Source organism: Podarcis filfolensis, assembly GCF_964270895.1.
Source record: "Podarcis filfolensis genome assembly, chromosome: 1".
Classification (NCBI taxonomy): domain Eukaryota; kingdom Metazoa; phylum Chordata; class Lepidosauria; order Squamata; family Lacertidae; genus Podarcis; species Podarcis filfolensis.
This window is the reverse complement of record NC_139604.1, coordinates 72,475,479-72,495,059: the sequence shown is the minus strand read 5'-3', so window position 1 is coordinate 72,495,059 and position 19,581 is coordinate 72,475,479. Positions and strand designations below refer to the sequence as shown.

General features: G+C 49.1%; 1 protein-coding gene across 13 annotated transcripts in view; it reads right to left on the bottom strand.

Moving 5' to 3' along the window:
• Positions 1-17,432, bottom strand: part of PAX6 (paired box 6) — a 42,827-nt gene extending 25,395 nt beyond the window's left edge. For 2 of the 13 annotated variants that reach the window (XM_083574783.1, XM_083574780.1), the window contains exon 1: positions 1,253-1,626. In XM_083574783.1, the coding sequence (XP_083430909.1) occupies positions 1,253-1,292 (40 nt within the window). In that variant the 5' untranslated portion in view covers positions 1,293-1,626. Of the gene's footprint in view, positions 1-1,252; positions 1,627-1,814; positions 1,870-2,270; positions 2,348-2,574; positions 2,905-6,666; positions 6,813-6,934; positions 6,954-7,034; positions 7,146-15,939; positions 16,072-16,131; positions 16,239-17,247 lie in introns of those variants that run through there. The other 11 variants (XM_083574778.1, XM_083574781.1, XM_083574784.1 and 8 more) reach the window with 10 other exon arrangements.
• Positions 17,433-19,581: the final 2,149 nt, after the last annotated feature.

Genomic DNA, 19,581 nt, shown 5'->3' with positions numbered 1-19,581 from the left:
GGCGCTTTGTGAGAAGCCGCTGTCATTGGGGATTCCCTCTCGGGAGCGGGGAGAGGATAGCAAGACAGGCCTATGTAGGGCGTCCCTCACACGCAGCCTGGCCAAACCAAGTCCTCTCGGAAGGCAATCCTACAGGAAGCAAAGGGTTTCCCTTCTATTATTTTGACATCCAAGCGCACAGCTTTATCAGGAAGCCGTTAAGCAGCTGCTGCCAAGCTGGTCTGGAAGACGATTGAAAGGGACAAAATCTCTCATCTTCCTGAGTTTTCATTAAGTCTGGTGGGTTCAGCTCCAGGTTTCGCTTCCCATCCCAACCCCCCGGCCCCAGACCACCACAAATGACCAACATTTTCTCAGCCAAGGCCTTCAGTCTCGATCGCTTTGACATTCGCCCTTTTTTTTGCAAATCCCCACATTCCTCCAGCCAGAAGAACACACAACACGGTTACTGACGTGGGAACTTATTGCGCATTTGCAACTTGCTTGGCGGACGATTGATTGTGCGCAATCAAGGGAAGTTCTGGTTTATTTAATTTTATAAAAATCCGATCGAGGCAGTTAATTCCAGTTTGAGGTCTCCTTGGCTTCGAAACATGTTGGAACTCATTGCAATGAAACAACCACAGACAGACGCCACTGTCCTCTGAATCCGGGTTCGGTGACCCTCGCTTGCCCTGCCTCCTGGACGGCGCTGGAGTTTATTATGTCAACACATCCAAACTGTGAAGCTATTGGGGGGCTCTCCCAACCTTTCCGCTTTGCCAGCCTCTACAAATCTAACAGGATGGATCTATAAGCACCCATCGCCGCAATCGTAAACACAAATCAGATCGATTTTTAATGAGACTGGCTTCCAGAAAAGTTGCGCTTTCTCACCGGAGCATTAAATCGAGTTGCATTCTCGGCGGACTTTCCCTCGGCCACTCAGATTTATTTCAACTTCACCACAACAAACTGCCCCCTTATTGTCACCTCTCGCTCAACCCAGCAGATCTCTCCTCCTGGGTAACAAATCTATTTAAATCCATCTACCTTTTTCGCCCCAAGAATTTTCAAATCTACACAAGCTTCCCTGCGCCAGTACTTTGCGCCAGACATTTAGGTCATCGAGACTCCATCACCGCGAGATTTTGTGAGGAGAGTCCAACCAACAGAAGACCAAAGAAAATGATCCGATCAGGTCTTCCCTTCCCATTCAGAGGACTTTCCTTACATCGACACCCTCCCCCCCCCAAAAAAAATCCCCACTCACAAAGAGCTGATTTACTCCAGTGACTGCAGATCCGATCCATGAGCAGTGGGATTCTGGAGTGGTCAATTCCACACTCAATGGGTGGCCAATCGCTCCAGACGCGCCATCCACAAAGCAGCTCGCTCACGCCTCCATCTTCCCAAGCACAGTTACTTGGAAGTAAGTCCCATGGAAACGAGAAGGGCACTTACATCCCCTCCCCAAGTAAGGGTGCTTCGGATCACGGCCTCGGAAATCTCCATTCGGGAAAAGGAGCGCGTCGCTGCACCGTCTCCTGTTGCAAGAACTACCAGCTGCATCTCTCTTAGGCGAAGGACTCAAATGGCAGCCACCAAGCGCCGGGTGTTGTATCTCTCCTAAGCTTCACAACCCCCCTTTTCCAGAAGGAGCCACTTCTGCTATGATTAGTATTTTGAAAATGTGAAATTCTATACCTTCCCCCGCCTCTCTACCCCCCACCCCACCCCACCCCCGCCCAGCACACACAAACACTACCCACCCCAATAATACATCGACATCCTCAAGCCGGCAGAGTCGTGAAATAATAGGGAGAGTCACTTACTGTTCTGCATGGTGGATTGATGGAGCAAGATCCCACGTGGCTCGCGGATAAGATTCTATGAGTAATAAAACAGGCTTTAATCAGGGGAGGGAAGCTCGCGGGCAGGTAGTTGCGCTGCACTGAGTGCCCAGGTCTCCAAGGCCTCGTTGCTTTCTGCTGGCCTCCCAAATGATGTCAAATATTATATATATATTTATATATATCATGCGAAAACCCTCCCAGCCCCAGAGCCTATATAACAACAAACCTGGAAACGTTTCAACCTAGCAAGACTAGTTCTTTTAAAAAATAAATAAATAAACATAAACTAGCCGTGGCCTTCTCCTCGGCAAACTGGCTGTGGCACGTGAGGGCTCCTGAAGCACCAAGGAAAATGGGTCGGAGTGTGAGAAGTCTTCTAGTGTTGGGGGGGGGACGGGGGACGGACGGGGAAAGTAGAAGGTGCTTCCAACTTGCCTGATTTATGAGCGGACTCTCCTCTCTGGCAATTTAACGACTCACACATCTGCGTAGCGCTTGTTAAAGTCTTCCCGCTAGGATAAGGGGAAAAGTATATTAAAAGTATATTAAGCACTTTTAAATTTGCGTTCCCTAACCTCCTCCCCGCCACCCACCCCAGTCATAGCCGCCTCGCATTTGGAGGTGGGGGTGGGAAGAGAAAGGCAGTTCAAAAGATTCAGCAACACACACACACACACAGAGAGAGAGAGAGAGAGAGAGAGAGGAAAAGATGCCCAAGTTTTTTTCCAGCACGCCTTACTGGAGCGCCTCCTGCCCATAGGAAGGAGTTCTGATCTGTGACACCTTTTGTGTCCGTATTTACAAACAGGACCTCGACTTTGGTTGGGCTTGGATTCGCTGAAGGGAGCCGGCGCGGCGTCCTCGCGCTGCACTTTGGGGCCAAAGGACTCTTTCTCTGAAAAGAGGTGGCCAGCAGAGTTTGTTGGCACTTTCTCTCCCTGGGTCCCCCTACCCCCGCTGCAACCTCTCCAGGTTGCTTATGGGCAAATCCTGCTCTCTTGCATGGGGCGTGGGTGGGTGTGCTGGGGCACTTCTTTCCCTTTTTAAACCACACATGTTTGGGAGCTACTTCACTCTGGTGATTCTTTTCGGGGCACTACTAACCATCCTGAAAAAAACAAAACCCGAAGAGGGAGAGAGAAGTGGGGAGGTGGTGGGGGAGAGAGAGAGAGAAATCCACTTATTGTGATTAACTTCTTTTTTGGTCTTTAGATCTTCCCCTTTTTCACTGTACTGTGACACACGCTGTCTACCTCGCCTCAGTGCTTTAAAAAGTAAGGCCAGGAGGGGGTGAGGGCTGGGAATACAAAGCCTCCAGAAGGCGAACAATGGCCTCCATTTTACTCCCCTACCCAAACGCCGAGCGCAAGACCCCAGCCAGGCAGCCTCCTCCGGAACGGGCCGCGGCGCAGCCTCCCAACTCCGCGTTCCCAACAACCCTCCAACTTACAAAGGAGCGGGTGGGAGGGGGGGGCACACAGCGGCCTTCCTCCTCCCTTCTGTAGGGCCCGCCTTGACCCACGCAGCCTGGCCAGCCCCAAGCCCTGCCTTGGGTTGTTTTTGTTTTTAAACCGGCCTTTTGAGGAATAAGACGAGGAATAATGCAACAACAAAAGAAGTTCTGCAGTTCTTGATGTTCTGTGTTGCATGTATTTATTTATTGGGTCCCAGCGCTTTCTTTTTAGGTTCCCAGCCTAGCAGGGGGAAAATAGAAAAGTAATTTCTCGTTATAAATATCTGGAGGTAATTATGTTACTGGTGTGAGTTGTTAGGGGTTGTAAAAAGATACAACAGCGCAGTGGGGTGCTCAATTGGGGTGAGACAATTACAATAAAGAACCTATTCAAGAGGTTTTGCTTTAAAAAAAAAAGAGGGGGGAGAAGACAGAGAGAGAGAGAGGAGGTAAAATAATGAAATAGTGGCAGCCTTCATTTTATTCGCCCCCAAAACCTCCCCCTTTATTTTTATTTTTTTGGGAAGCTTTAAAAAAAATCTCTTCTCTTTCCAGGCTATAATGAATATTAATTTTATTCTTTCTACATAGAAAAAGAGGCATCTTCTTCCGGGTCCAAAACGACTCCGGTATGATTTTTTAAAGTGCTTTTTTCCCCAAAGCCATCTACGTCCCATTAAAAGGGGGAAAAGAAAATCAACGCGGAACAAGGACTCCTCTCGCAGCGTGAATGAGGCGCGCGGTGGTAAATATTTACTCCGCTTTGGAGAGGCACCTGATTAGCAGCCGAGCCAAGCGGCCTGGACCCTTCTCCGGAAAAAGCCGGTGCCTCCAGTCGCCCAGAGTTTCCAGAAGGCGCCCCTTTAACACACCAAACACGTCTGCCGGGACACACGCTTGCACGCAGGACAACCGCTCCAAGACAGAAAGACGCCGAAGCGTGAGAAGCAACGAAAGAGAGAGCCTTTTTCGCCCAGGCGCGGAGGACTGCTATTATGAACACTTCCCAGTCTCTGCTATACCAACTGGCGAAATGCATTTTAAGGAACTCACTTTGGCACTTATTTGGGGTGTTAACAAACAAAGACGGCTAGCTGGTTTCAGGCACCAACAAACAAACCGAGGCGTTATTCTGATGAATCCGTGACAGCAAAATTGGGGTAGGGGGGAGTGAAGAGATAAAAGAGAGGGGGAGAAAGATTTGGGCTTTTGGGCTATTTTAATTAGAAGGTGGACTGAGCTCTACAACCACCAGCAAAACCGACCCTTCTTCCCTTCCCCCACCCGGAAGCGCAATAATGGTGGAGTTTCTCTCTTTGCCAGAAAGTAGCTCCTTTTTACTGAATTTTTAAAATGAAATTATTCACAAAGAGATGCAGGTAGGCAGAGAGCAGCCACGATCAAATATCCCGGTGAGATTACAAACCCTACGCGAAACGCAACGTCTCCCTGGTCCCGGCTAGGCCTAATCTGCAAATTCCTATTTAAATCTCCAAATCTGGATCTAATCTGATCGTCTTTGAGATTTGATCCTCCCCTCCGCTGCAAACATAATTAGCCATTAAGATGACAAACGTTTACAATCCCGGGCCGAATAAGCAAAAGATAAACGCTAATCCATTGGCGTGGAGACGTTTGCTAAAGGTCACCGGCTATAAAAATTTATTGCCAAAGACCACAATTATTATTTTAGGCCTATAAAGACGCTCAGCCTCCAGCCATAATGAATGGCTTCACTTTCTGGAAGGAACTGCTCGGTGCTCTCGACTGGACCTGAAAAGTTTATTTGTAAGCCTGGTCGCATCAGGAGTTTCTCCCCTCGTATTTTAAACCCCTGATTTGAAGACGCCAGTGGTTTATTATTGCCTCCCCCTAGTTAGATTAGTTTAAATAGAGTTAAAGAAAACAGACAGAAGTTTATTCTTGCACTCCTGAAGCGATCACTTGTGCAGCCCTTGCCTATGCAAGTTCACTCAGAAGTGCTTTTTGTTTCAGTGACGTTTATTCTCACATTAAAGTGTGCGTAAAATCTCAACCTCAATGTATGGCGGTAGAGGTGGAAACTCTGAAGAAGCGAGGAGGTGGGGAGTGAACTTTTTTTGGGGTTGTCCTGCATTTTACGTGAGTCTGGGCGAGACTTCAAAACATCCACCCAACAAGGAAATGAGATTTCGAAAATCCAAAACCAAACCAAAACAACAGCAACAAAAAACCCATTTGCTACTTGAAAAGGAAGCAGACAACATTCTCTAGCCTAGAAACTTGTGGAGAATGGGGTGGGGGGAGCTATTGATCGCAGATTCTTTGGAGCGCAAAACTCAGGAGACTTAAACGATCTCGGAGATTTGAGTGAAGTGCTGGGGGGGTGGCAAAGAGCGCGGAGAGAGAAATGTTGTTTTTTTGTGGCTGTTTTTGTTTAAACAGTTTGTACTTCGAGCCAGGTAGTGATCAAGTTAGAAAGTTCTGCTCATTCCCAGTCTCGTCGTGGACAAGTTTGGGGAGATCTCGCGGCTGCTTGATTGAGAGTGACAGTCCTTCAGCTCCGCTCAGACCTTCCCGGATACAACTACTGAGACCTGACTTGGCCTAGAATGTGACTCTGTGTGTCGTCGTGTCCCCCCCCCCTCCCGCCGGCCCGCGTGCCTCTCTCTTCCCCATTTCCTTAAGGCCGGTTAGATTGAGGGGGAAAAGAGATATATAGACGTAAATAAAGGGAGAAGCGAGAGTTGCCTAAACGAAAATCCCTCATCAACACACACGCATACGCACACACAGCTTCAGCTTGACGGAGATACAAAGCAACCAAGGAAAAGAAGCGGGGAATGAAGACACTGAGCTTGGATGGACCCAGCTTCCCAAGAAAGCAAGGGGCCAAGCAACGCCATGTGGTCCATAACGCCTCCTTCACAACAACCGCAACAACAAATGCCCCTCATAGGAACCAGGTGTGATGCATTCTCGTGTGTGCGCGCGCGCTCAGATGATCCCTACAGCTTTGGCCGTCCCTATCGCACTGTGCCAAACGGAGCAAGCCTTTCGTGGGGCTCTAGCAGAAAGGCCGGGCGAGTCTGCTGCTGTTGCTATCCAAAGAGAGAAAGAGAGCGATAGATGCTTTCTCAGAAAACAGGGGCGGGGGTCGGTCCGTGAAGGAGGAAGAGGAGGAAAAAGAAGAGGAGGAGAAAGAAGGCTGGAGCGAAAAGGACAAAGTTTGGAAGCCTTTGAGACTGGCATCTCGCCTAAGATCCTTTCCCGGAATGTAAGAAATGGTGTGTATGTGAGCGAAACGGGGGGGAGAGAGAGAAAGGGGGGGGGGAGAGGGAGAGACCTGTCTAAATATTAAAATGAACTGAAGCGAGGAGAAGAAACGAGCAGACTCACCTTTCTGAGGCATCCTGTCTTGTTGTCAAAGCTCCTGTCAATAGTTTTAAAAAGCGCCCCTGATTTGAAATGATGGTGCCTTAAAAAGGGTTGCCAGTAAAAGAGTTTTTCTCCACTGAAGCTGCTGGTTGTGTGATCTTGAGTTCCTGGGAAGGAGACAGAGATTGACAATAAAATGGGCTGTCACTGACTGGAGAGGGAGAAAGAAAGAGGATGTGAGCGAAGTAGGGGGGAGAGAGGGAGGGAGAGAGGGAGAGACAGAGCACACCTATGCTGATTGGTGATGGTTCAAGTGTATTAATGTATGTGTGCGCCTGGTCTCTGCCTCGCCTCCCCTGCTCCCCACTGGCCCATTAGCAAAGCCTGACCTCTGTCATCATCTTCCAGCAAAACACTTCCTCCCTGCGCCTGAACCAGAGCGGGAAATGAGGCTGAGCCAGGGCTCGCTTTTCAAACCCACTAATCACTCCACGCATGCAAATGCTCCGCTCGCTCCCACACAAAATATTGCTTTATGCAAAGCAACGCCATTGCCTCCTAGCTGCCGATTGGACGCTCACTCGCACTGCCTGGTTCAATTGGCCCATTTGTTTGAATATGAATGCACTGGCTTCTCTCTCTCTCTCTCTCTCTCCCCTGCTCCCCCCCCCCCAGCTCCCCGCTCCTCCTCGCTTAGATTCCACCGACCTCTCTCTCCCCCCCCTACACCCGCCCCCCCCATCTCCAGCCCTCTTTGCCCTGAGTTCCTCTTCCACCATCCCTGGGCTCAAATGCGAGGCTCCGGGACGCGCGGTGAGCGGACAGGCACCCTCCGCTAAGGTTTCGTGTTTTTTTTGGGGGGGGGGAGGGACAATGTTTGCCTGGTTAGGATTCAGTCATGTCTCCCGGCTGAACTTTTTTATTTTTTGCCTCCTTCCCCACCTCAGAGATCCCCTCTCTGTTCGCCCCATTTCCTCCGAGATAGGGCCTGGAGTAAATAAATAACGTCGCTCGGAAAAATAAAAACGAGGACTGCCCTTTTCTTTCCAAGGCGATCTAGGTTTGTGCGGGCGGCCGTGTGTGTGTGTGTGTGTGTGTGTGTGTGTGTGTGTGTGTGTGTTTGAGGGGTGGGATGGGAGAGACAGAAAGGGAGGGGGCGAACTATTTGCATTTAAACAGTTCGCTCCCAGCAGACAATGGAGATAAGGAAAAAATAACATTCAAATGGTAACGACATAAATATTTGGGAGACAGGCGCTTTGTCAACTGGGAATCGCCTGGAGGTAGCCAAGTCCACAGTTGGGTGTGTGGGTATTTTCCCCCTCCCCCTCCTTTCCTGCCCCCCCTTCCCTCTCTCTCCTCGAAATGTGATGGAGAAAGGAAACTCTCTCTCTCTCCCCGCTGCCTGGAAAGTGCAGAGCAAATACACACTTTACTTTGTGTATTGAGGACTTTCGTGAAGGGGCCTGAAGAGTCCTTTCCCAAACACCCAAACTTCTTCCACGTGCCGTTTGTTGACTAAGTGCTGTTGTGTTTCTCCCCCCCCCACCTCTCTCTAGCAGACACTCCAAGGAGGGGGAGAAAGAGAGGAGGGAGGAGTGCTAAAATATCTCCACCGCAAGGGTCGGCGTGTGTGTGTGTGTGTGTTGGAGAGGGGGTTTTGCTTGTTGCTCTCACCAGATTTAGCTCACTCATGTGCGCAGGGCGATTCTCTCTCTTTCCCTCCCTCCCTCCTTCCCTCTCTTTCTCTCCTGCCAGGGAAATCAGGGGCCGAAGGAAAGCAAATGACTTTGCTTTTCTGACCACACACCACCACAAGTTCATTTGTTGAATGGCGGAGTATTAAGACACACCTCAGTACACTCCAAAGCAACCCCTCCGCGCCTGCATTTAAGGTGACACTGGCAGCACCAGTTTGAGCTCAGGGTGTTCCGATCGTTTATGGCGAGTGGTCTGGGAGGCGGGGAGTGGGGAGGGGTGGGGGAGATGAACTTCTGCACAAAGAGGGAAGGGGAAAGGAGGAGAGAAGGAGGGAGGGGGCAGGGAGGCGACGGGGGGGGGGGGAGGAAAGAAGGCAAAAAGCCCCAGAAATTCCAAGAGGCAAAAAAAGTGGGGAAGGGTTTCGGGTGGGGGTGGGTGGGACACGAACGCGCCAAGCATAAAATGAAGTCGTAGCCCCGCATACACTTGACTTCTCTTGACATGTGAAAAGTGCTAAAAGTCAGAGCTCATCAATAAAGTGGCTGGCGATTGAATGAGGGCCCTGACAACCATTGCATTCTTCAATAAAGTACAATGAGGAGACAAACGACTCTGCCAAGGAGTTTGCATGGGAGTGAAAGGACGCCTCAATAGGAGCTGGATAATGGGCTGCCAGGCCGTCATGCACTGTCATCTCCAGCCCTGCAGAGAAGCTACCGCGGCCCCTAATAGCACAAAATGGGCTCTTAAGAGACTACCGGGCGATTCCTCTCTGGGATGTGTGTGGATCTCTCTCTCTCTGTGTGTCCCCCTCCCTCTCTCCCTCCTTCTTCATCTTCTTCCAAACTCCTTCTTTCCTTCCTTCTTGTGCCAATTTGCCTTGATGTTGATTACCACTAATGTGTGGGGCTGCGCTTTTATGGGTCTTGCTTTCTATTTATTTTAATTTTTTTTAGGGGAAAGAGAGGAGGCTGCAGCAAAGAAAGGCTGGGATTTAAAATCAGGACTTTCTCCCCGGTCCCCTCTTTTTTTTCAGGCCTCCGGTTCCAAAGTTTTTGGTGTCTTTTTTGCAGCAAATGGGAAAAGAGTCAGAGAGAATTGCCCAGCCTAGCTGGGAGGGTTGAGACATTCTTCTGCAAACGCCACTCAGGAAGACCTCTCTCTCTCTCTCTCTCTCTCTCTCTCTCTCTCTCTCTGTGTGTGTGTGTGTGTGTGTGTGTGTGTCTCTCTCTCCACCCCCCTCTCCCTTTCTTCTTTCCTTTGCTGATCCAGATTTTCCCCCACCCGGGCATTGCCCCCCCCCATTTTTGATTTGTTTCTCTATCCCACATTGCAGCCCGCATCGATAACCCAGGCCACTTCAGTTTGCTGAAGGAAAGAGATCCGGTGGGTTGGACAAATCTTTTACCTCCAGCTACAATAGTTCAGGCCTAAGGCGAGCTGCACCCCCCTCCACGCTTGCTGGAAATATCCTTTTTATTTCAATGTAATTGGAGCCGAAAAACTATGATGGAAAGCTGGGGTGAAAAAACCAACCACACGGGGACATTCTAATAGGATTCCCCTTAAAAGGTAGGTAGGAAACTTGAGAATTCTCATAGCTGGGATGCTGCTACAGATAGAGGTGTAGGGCTGTGTGTGTGTGTGTGTGTGTGTGTGTGTGTGTGTGTAGTGCTTGGACGATTTTAGTTCTGTGTTTAAATTTATTATCCTTTCGTTTTGCCCTACTGTTATTTTTGAAGTGTCTCCCATACATTGGAACCCTACTAATTTCTGCAAAGTCCCCGCTATCAATGGCTAAATCTTACACGGCAGTCCTGCTCCATTCAACTCCATGGGAACTTTGCTGTTGACTTCAGCGGGCGCAGGCTTTTTCAAAGTGCGCCAAAGGAGATCTTTGCAGAGAGATCAAAATGGGAAGAAAACATAGATTACCAAGCCAATGTCTCGCTTGCCTCGCGGGTTTCACCGCATAGAGTTGCCGCTGCGGGATAGTTTAGCAAAGTGTCTTGAAAAGACCCCGCTCCTTCAAGCTAGTCCTCTGCAAAGCTTTTTCATTTCTTCCTGTTGTCTGAAAAATCTCTCCCTCTTAAAAAAAAAATCGCAAAGAGAATAAGAATAATAACAAAAATAATCCCCGAGATCCTGGGGATTTTTGTTTTGTTTAATGTGACTTCTAGTCTTCTGGAAATCAGACAAATCTTTTCTCTTTTTTTTGTCCAACAAACATTTTTTTAATACTTTCCTCAAGTGGAAAGGCAAAAAGGGCAAAACAACAGGGTAGAAAGTGGGGGAAATAGAAAGAACTCATGACGCTTGTTTTTAGGGGGGACGGACACGTCCAGATCTTCAGGCAAATTTCATTTTTACAACCATTCAATTAGCCTTCGTTTGGATTAGCACCTCCTTATATGCTGCTCCTTCAGAATAAAGAAGCCGTAATCTTGTTGCTATTTCCCCCAGGGCACAGTGGGCCTTGCGCCCCTTCCCTCTCCACCCCCTCCCGCTAGTTTTGTTTTGTTTGTTTTTTAACTGGGGGGGGAGGAAATAATAAGGGGAGGGAAACGGTGAATAATCTGACGTCATTGCAGAGATGGGAATGGAAGGAGAGAGGAAGCAAGTCTGGGAAGAAAGGAAGAAGGGGGGAGGAGAGAGAAAAAAGTGCCACAAAAGGTGAAGAAGAAAAAGATTGGGTGCCTCGCTTTGCTGCTGATTTATCAGGACGTTGGAGACGGGAGGCCGAGGGCAGGCGAGGGAGCCTCCGAAGCAAGGAAAGCAAAAGTTGAAAGGGAAGGAGGGGCCGAGGAGAGGGAGGAGGGAGGGAGGAGGAAGACAGGAGCGGAGCGGAGGGCCTGCATGACAATGTGCATGTGTGAAAGAGAAAGAGGAGAGGAAGAGGACAAGGCGTGTAGAATGGGGGTGTGAGAAAGGAAAGTGGGATTTCTGCGAAGACGTGGAGAGGCGAGAAAAGGGGAGGAGGGACAGAGCCGGGCGAAGTGAGAGTGTGTGAGTGTGTGTGTGTTTTAAAGAGCGAGGGAGAAAAGTGTAAAAATTGTGCGAGGGGAAAAAACACAACTTGGGATGAGTCCTGGAGTAGAGTAAAGGAGGCGGGGCAGAGGGGGGAAATGGGGCCAGGCGCGCTTGCTTAGGAGTAAGCGCCGTGGAAGGAAGAAGCCCGCTTCGGATCCGGCTGGGAGAACTGAGATGGAAGAAGACGCGCGCGTGGGAGATCCGGGCGAGGGGAGCAGGTTCTCACGTGCAGCGAGAGCGCACGTCGGACAGGGAGGGACGCCCTTCGCCTTCGCTCAACTTGCTCTCGCAAGCAGCGTCTGGGGGCGAGCGCTGCCAGCGACAACCCCGGGAGCCTTTGAAATAGTACCTGCTCTCCAACGACCGGGGGTGGGGGGAAAGTCCTTGCCAAGTTGAGCCACAACTCGAAGGGCGCCATTTTAACTCTGGGTTGCTCTGTTTTGTTTTGTTTTTAAACAACAACACAAGTGTTTTTTTTTTTAAAAAGCACGTCCTGGATTCCCCCAGGTATATATAAGCAGGTGTAAACAAAACAAAACAAAACAAAAACAGAATAAAACACGAGAAACCCCAAACTCCTCTGCCCTGTTACTTTTTTTTTTAGTCTTTTGTCAGCAGCTTTGAACTTGAGAATTAACTTGCTTAAAGTGGCAGGCACACGATGGAGCAAGGAGGGATGAGGCCGTGGAAATGGTCGCGAGTGGGGTGGCAAACTCAAGCGTCCTTCTTGCGGGGTAAGGGATGATTACCCCCACCAGTTTTGCATGTGAAGTGGAAATGAGGAATGAGCGCGCCAGGGTAGATTGGCTGCGGGGGAAAGAAATGGCCCTTTCCTCCAGGGATTTCTCTTGACCACAGGAGGGAAAATAAGCGCTGAACGGAGAATCAAATGCATTTGATGCTCACCAGGTTGGCACCTTAACACCTTGCCCACCAGACCTGGAGGGACCGCCGCAACCAGAGGACTTGAGAAGTAAGGGTCCGGATCCCAAGTGGATTTCTAAGTAGACACGTGCACTCCACGTAGATTCGGAAATGTCATCGTGGATGGATGGGGCGGGGGGAAGCTTATTTACTCCCGAAAGACGCGCACCTAGGATGGCAGCTTGCGCCTTTTCTAATTTGGCAAGAACGAACACCAGACGGGCAGCAACAGCAACGAAGAGTCTTGTGGCACCTGAAAGCCAAACAGATTTATTGTGGCATAAGCTCTGTGTGGAGGGGAGCCAACGGAGTCTGATGCACGACGTGTTTGTCTGTAAACTGAGTGCTAACTGAGGATAACACTTCCTGCCTCTGAGGAAGAGGGATCTGCACCACCAAAGCTTATGCCGCGGTCCGTCTGTTAGGCTTTATTTCGAAGGTGCCACTTCCTGTTTTTACTACAACAGCGTCTGGCTCATTCTTCTGAGCGTCTGGTGAATTCAGAGTGGATTGATCAGAAATGTCTTGAGCAGTTACGAATACTCCTGCGGTGGGAAATAACTCTAGGGATTCCAGTTTATATCTTTTCTTTTTCTTTTTTTTGGGGGGACGGAATGGGGAGAATATGATTAATTCTCCCTCGCCTTATGCACCAGTGTCAGGTGCATCAGTCACTCTGCCTTTGGATTAAACTTATCTTTGCCTTGAATTGTGTGTGTGTGTGTGTGTGTGTGTGTGTGTGTGTGTGAAGGGCACAGGTGTTCAGTAAGTGGATTCAAAATCACTCGGAAAGTTAATATTAAGATGAGAGAATTACAACTGAAAAATTATAATCCTTTGCAATTTAAAATCCCCCCAAAAAACCATTACACCCCCTTAAAAGAAACAGCAAACATCTCTACTACTTTCTCACAGAAAGCAAACATATCAAGGAAATGTGACTAAATTAGATTCATTCTCCCGATACTGCCATTGATTGCAGAAGTAGGTATTTATTTGTCAGGGACAAATAATAATAAAAAAATTCTCCCCTTCTCCGCTTCCTTAGGAACAGGAGTCGCTCAGTTCAGTGCTCCTGGATCGTCTTGTTGTATTAATATCTGGCTCGCGAACCTCCTTTTTTTAATACCCAGAAAAATGCTTAAAGTCCTCTTGTCCACTTCAGTCTCCCACTGAAGAGATACACAAACCCTGACGTGTTAGACTACAATGCGTTTGCCTCCCGGACACCGAATGCCGAGTCGGATATGGAGAAAGAGCGCTTGAAACCTCTAATGCGCCGGACATTGAGTTAAATGGAGCTTTGGCGAGTTTAGGAGCAATCTGCAAAAAGTTTGGAATCGATTTAACCTCTTTTACGTCGGGCGTTTTGCAAGAAGGCGCAACCTTTTGTGTGGAAGGATTAAAAAAAAAATAAAGGCGAAGGGGAGGGGACAAGAAAAGGACTCAATTTATGGACTCTGAAAGAAAAGACAACATCCATGTTTTCCCCCCTCCTTCATCCAGGAAAGGTTTGATATTTATCTTGGTCTGGTAGATTTTTCGAAGGGACTTGCTGGAAAAGTCCCCCCCCCCTCAAAAAAAAAGTGGAAAGGGAGCGGGGACTCGCCAGCAAAGCGCATCCTGACGGGCTTTTTAAACACTATTGATTGGGACAAGCTGTTCCAAACCCCAGTAACACTTAATCTGCCTGTTAATCAAGGCGCTAAGGAGCTCAATGCGAGTTTTATTAGCGACTAGAGAACACAGCGGCAGAAAGGATCAAAAGACTCGCCCCCTTGATATTTGTCAAGCCAGACTCCCCCCCAAAAAATATATTTTCAATTACAGAGCAATTCTTAGCTTATCATCGCCGCCTAACAGAAACACGCAGATGGTTTCACAAACGCTGCCAGAGAAACAACTGCAGCAAAGGCAGCGAGCGAGACCCTCAGAACTGCAGCCTCCGAAAACCCCACGCCGGACCCAACCCGGCACTGCGCGCCTAGAAAGGAGCACTGGCTCACCTCAAAGCGAAACCAGTGTCATTATTTCTCTCTATCTCCCCCGCTGCCTTTCTATTTACCACCGGAATTCGAGAGAGAGAGTGGAAGGCAACACCTGAAAAGCCTATGCCAATTTAGACTATCCTTCCTCACTTTTCTCTTTTTCCCCCTCCTGTGCCTGTTTGCGAACGAAGAACTTTGGAATGGGTTTGCAGTCAAAACGGACGGAAAGAATTTCCTCAACAGCATCTCACTCAGATTTTTTTTATTAAAAAGATTTTAATATATATTTTTTTTAAATTATCCTGAAGGGAAAAAGTTGAATGTGTGGGTTGGTTCTTTTTTTTTTAATGGACTGGCCCGACGCTCAAGTCCGTCCCTCCCCTCGAGCTGAGTTTCAATTAAGGTAAAGGTGGAGAAATATTATCCCGTCTGCGAAAATCAACATTTTGATCTTGTCATTTTTAATGCGAACCGATGGTGCTGGATGTCAACGAGATATGCGTATAAAAGACTATGTGGTCAGAGGTAATTATGTCACAGCTTTTTCTCGTCGTGACAGCTGGATAAACACAATCTCCAATAAACATCTCTAATTAGGGAGGAGGACCTGCGAGGCTGGGTGTCTGATTTATTACTCACCCAGAATGTCCATTTACCGGTGGAGATTAAAGTGGACTCCCCCCCCTTTTTTTTTTTTTGGTGCCAAAGCACCTTAAGGGATTTGGTATAGGAGCTGAGGGGCTGGGAAGGCGAAGTCTTACAGCTTGATCCAGGAGAGTGAATGGAAAAGAGAGAGAAAGAGAGAGGGAGGGAGGGAGGGGAGAGCCATTATCCTACTAATCCCTTTTTTCTAATTAAGTACAAAGAAGGAGCAGGAGAAGGAAGAATCTAAAACACAATTTACCTGCCTTGGGCTGCAGTCCTAAGCGCCCTCCTATTTCCAGCTGCTTGAATTTACTCCCAAGCAACCGTGCGCGCAGGATACCGAGTTTTACTTCTCAGAAAGTGCGGTGCGGACTTCTCCCGGCGCAACTCAAGCTCTGTTTACTCACGAGTAAGTCCAATCGGTTGAAACAGAACTTTTCCCTACAAATAATGGGTGCCTAAGATTGGAGTTTCGATTGTGCGGCTGAAGTTGCGTTTCTGAACTTAAATGCGCCGTACAATTCCCCTTGCTTTCTCTTCCACTAACAAACCAACCATCCAGAGTTAAGCAAAAACAAAAACACAACGAGAGGCTCCACCAGGCACCAACCAGGGTATTTCCGCACACCTTTTCAGACGTTCGAGCAACCTAATGGAAAAGAAAACCATCACCACGCCGCAACCTCAAAGGAAATTAAACGCTCGGATCCAGGAAGCAGTTCCCAAAGCAGAAAGTTTTAGAGACAGTTAACCTGACGGCAACAGATGACAGGCGCAACAGAAAAACAGCAATCTCTTCTCTCTCCACCCCTTATAATACACCGACTGCATTTTATGCAGACCAGGAATACTCAGCAGTATACTTTTACATACAGCCTAGCATTAAACACATCACCTGGAAACAAATCCTATGGATTTCTAAGGGACTGCCTTGAAAACACCGACGTTTCCGGCTAAGGCCCCAAAGCTCCTTTACTCTGGAGTAAGTCTTACTGGGCCGATTTACCTGTGCTTAGAAAGGAACGTCAGTTTTAACTCCAACGGAAGACGTATCGATTTCGGCTGAAGTGGTTTGTGGATCGGGCGCGAAAAAGCGCGCTTCGCAGGTTGCCTTAGTAAAGGATTCTTTACCCCCTCCCGCTCACTCTTCCCTTGGTACAGCTTCAGTCTGCGAACAATGATCTAGCCGAGACATTACCTTGCTGGAAACGTGGGGACGCCCCAGAGTTGGTGGGTGCCCCAACGGACAGCCCCTCCCGGCTCGCCTAAGCGCAGACGTCGCCGCGAGCAGAGCCATCCAGGACGGGGAGAGAGGAGAGCCGGTTCACAAACAGACCCCGGTTGGCAAGTGGTTACCAGGCACGTGAGTGAACTGACCGGAGAGTGGAGCAGGACTCGAGGTCAGACTGGGGGAAGGAAAAAACAAAAAACCAGCCCCAAACTCCGCAAAACCCCGAAAGATCCACCGGACCCGAGGATCTGTCTGCGCCAAACGCCCCCGACGTCTCTGCGCTGCAGAGTCCCTTCTGAAGTGCCCAGAAGCTCAAGGCGAGCCGGGCGTGCGTAATCCGAAGCCCCTTTTCGTTCTACCTCAGTGGAAATCGTTAATTATTAGGTCTTCCCAAGGAAAGCTCAAATCACACGGTCTGGGGATTGAAAATGCTACCCAAGTATGCGAGCCGCATTCTTTCGTTCCCTTGCCTGAACTTCGGGAGCGCCCTAGCGAGGGCTGGAGGCCGTGGGCGAGGTCAAGGACCAACTTCTTCCTCCTCTCTCAACCCCCCCCCCCCGCGCACCCACCCCATGCCTCTCCCCACACATCCCCAAACCGGTGGCAGCGAGCACATGAGCCGGTGTTTCCATACAAGGCGCCTCGGTTGCCCAAGCGGGGAGAGATCAGGGCTGCTCCAAGCCTCGCGTCTGCCTAGCCACGCCAAAGCCCAACTCTCTGCCCCGCGCCCTCTTTCTTCCTCCCACCTGTTGGCACTGCGCTTTCTGTGCGCGCCCCGTCGAACCTGGCAGTTGGTCACGAGCCAGCGTGACCCCCTTTTATGCCGCTTGTAATTAACACTCCGCACAAGGCTGAGAGAGATGGGAGGGGGGCGGAAATAAGAGTTAAAATATATATATATAAATAAATCCTGGGCTTGGTAATGGAAACGAGGAGGTCAGAGGGAGAGAAAGAACGGGAAAGAAAGGAAGGAAGAAATCTAGACGAGGCAGAGAAGGGGAGAAACAAACGCAGCGGCAATTGTTTCAGGAGGAATCCGGCAACTCCCCCCCGACGCCTGGATAAAGAGCATCAAATGTTTACCTGTTAGAGAGAGGGCAGGCAGAGGCTCATGATCCGCGGGTTCCCAATTGCGCCTCTGAGAGTCGGTAACTGGCAGGTTTGATCGCCAATTTCTACATAAGAATCTGCCACACAGTTTAAATGTCAACGACAATAAAAAAGAGGGTGCCTGGCTTTGCACTAACTTTCCCTTAATATCAGCGCCAGCGCCTCTCCCATTGGCTGGGCTGCCCCGGTGACGTCACGGCGGACAGTAGTTAGAGTTGAGCTCATAAGAAATTTTAGACAACAAGAAGCTCACCGGGGCCGGGAGATAATTCACCTTCCCGTGACCATTGGAGGGGCTGAGAGGCGAGGCGCACGTGGACGTGGGCCAGCCACGCTGGCTTGTTCGCTCCTGCCTGCCTGCCTACCTCTATCCATCCATCCAAAAAAGAAAAAGAAATATGTTTCATTATAGTCAAATCCCACTACCAAACAAGGTTCTCCTGGCTGATCCATAGAAGCGACTCTACCATAATATGTGGTCTGTGGAGTGTTGTCCAGAGGACGGCCCTTGCAATAATAATAATAATAATAATAATAATAATAATAATAATAATAATGCTTTAAAAAAACATCACAGCGACGATTTGTGATTCTGAGTGTTCTTTTGCCTTTGTCTTCCTCTTGGATCCTCATACTACGACTGCCCTTCCCTTCCCCCCGGTCTTTCACCCGCACAAAAGGAAGATCTTTTCTCCTTTTTCTTTCCTTCTGTGTATACAGGAAAATCCGCAGGTTTAATTATGACGCAGCATCTTCGACACGGCGGGCGCAGAGATGTCCCTGGACTTTTGTGTGTGTGTGTGTGTTTGTGTGAAGTTCTGGAGAAGAGCTACCAGGTGCAGCAGAGCCGCCGACTCTCAGTGACCGTCCAAAGTCGAAGCCTGGGTCTTTCTACCTGAGGCTCCAGATCACACACACAAAACCCCCACTCTGCCCACGGCTCAGTTATCAATAAAATCAACCTTTATCACTTGGTTCCTAGGTTTCTGTTTATGGAAGGGCTCCAGTCAGGGGGAAAATCCAATTTGTACTTTTGGATGGCTACCTGGGTTGTAGCACTGACGAAGACGAGGCTTATACTGTATATTCGCACCCAAGCAACCAATGCTGCCTTCAGAGGGGTATGGATCTAAATTTTATTTTATTTTATAAGTGTGTAAAGCTGTCCAGTTATTAAAAGTCGATCATTAAAACAAATTGGAAGAGAAATTCAAACTGCGCGTGGACTTTCACTTCGAATCACTGAACACCTCAAACACCGAGGTGTGAGAGGTGAGCTGATATTTTGTGGAGGTTTTCTTCTAACCGCGATTCAAAGGAGGACCAGCGGATCCTTTCTATCTCTCTCTTCTCCCCTCCCCACCTTTCTCTAATCATTTTTTAAAACGAAGGGCGTTCGTTTTAAAGTTAAGCCCCAAGTTAAGTGCCGCTTATTTCAATGGAAGAATGGCGCCCTCGCTCATCTCTCCTTCCCACAGAAATGAATGGGACCTAGAAGACCACAGCGCTGCTTTACATTTCAGAGGGCTGACACAACCTTTACACAGAGACCAGGCCGCAGCGCACTTTTTTGGCCCAGAGGGTGGTGTTAGAATAATCATCAACATCTTGCTTTAAGGCCCCTTTCTTACAACGACACCGAACACGTCCCCTTTTCCTCAAAGTTCTGGAGAAAACGAAGTTTTCTCTAGGCAGCTAAAAGTGTTCCCTCGCCCAGCAATGTTTTCTGAAGGGCAGGGAAGCTACCCCCGGCTCACACCTTTGAGGACACAATCCACTGGATAGTTCTCCTGAGTAAACAATGGGAGTTGGGAAGGTGAGTTATGTTCCGAAGGAACTCACGAGTTTTAAGTGATGGGGAAAACGGTGGAGATCTTCTTTCCTTTGAAACCGGGGCAGAATTCTCTCTGCAGGCAACGTCAAGCAGGTAACGTGGTCTGGGATTACGGGGGGAGGATCAGAATAGTTTTAGTCGCATAGTAACACCCCCCCACACACACTTGTGGGTTTCCCCTCGACGCCTTCATCCTGTCCCCTTAAAGGGGGAAACAACAGGACGGGTGGGGTGGGGGAACACACTTGTCGGAGTGAATACTTTTGTTTGTCAGGAAAGAAGCGCGCACGCCCGAAAGTCGCTGTAGCTTTGATTGAACCGCGCGTCCGTCTCTCGGGAGCTGGCAAAGGGTTCTCTGGGCTTTGTTTGCGGCGGATAGCTGAAAAGGGGGGCGTGGGGAAGAAGTCGTCCTTGATGCACCCACACATCTAGAAATACTCGTCGGGGAGACCGCCCACCGCCGAGCAAGGATA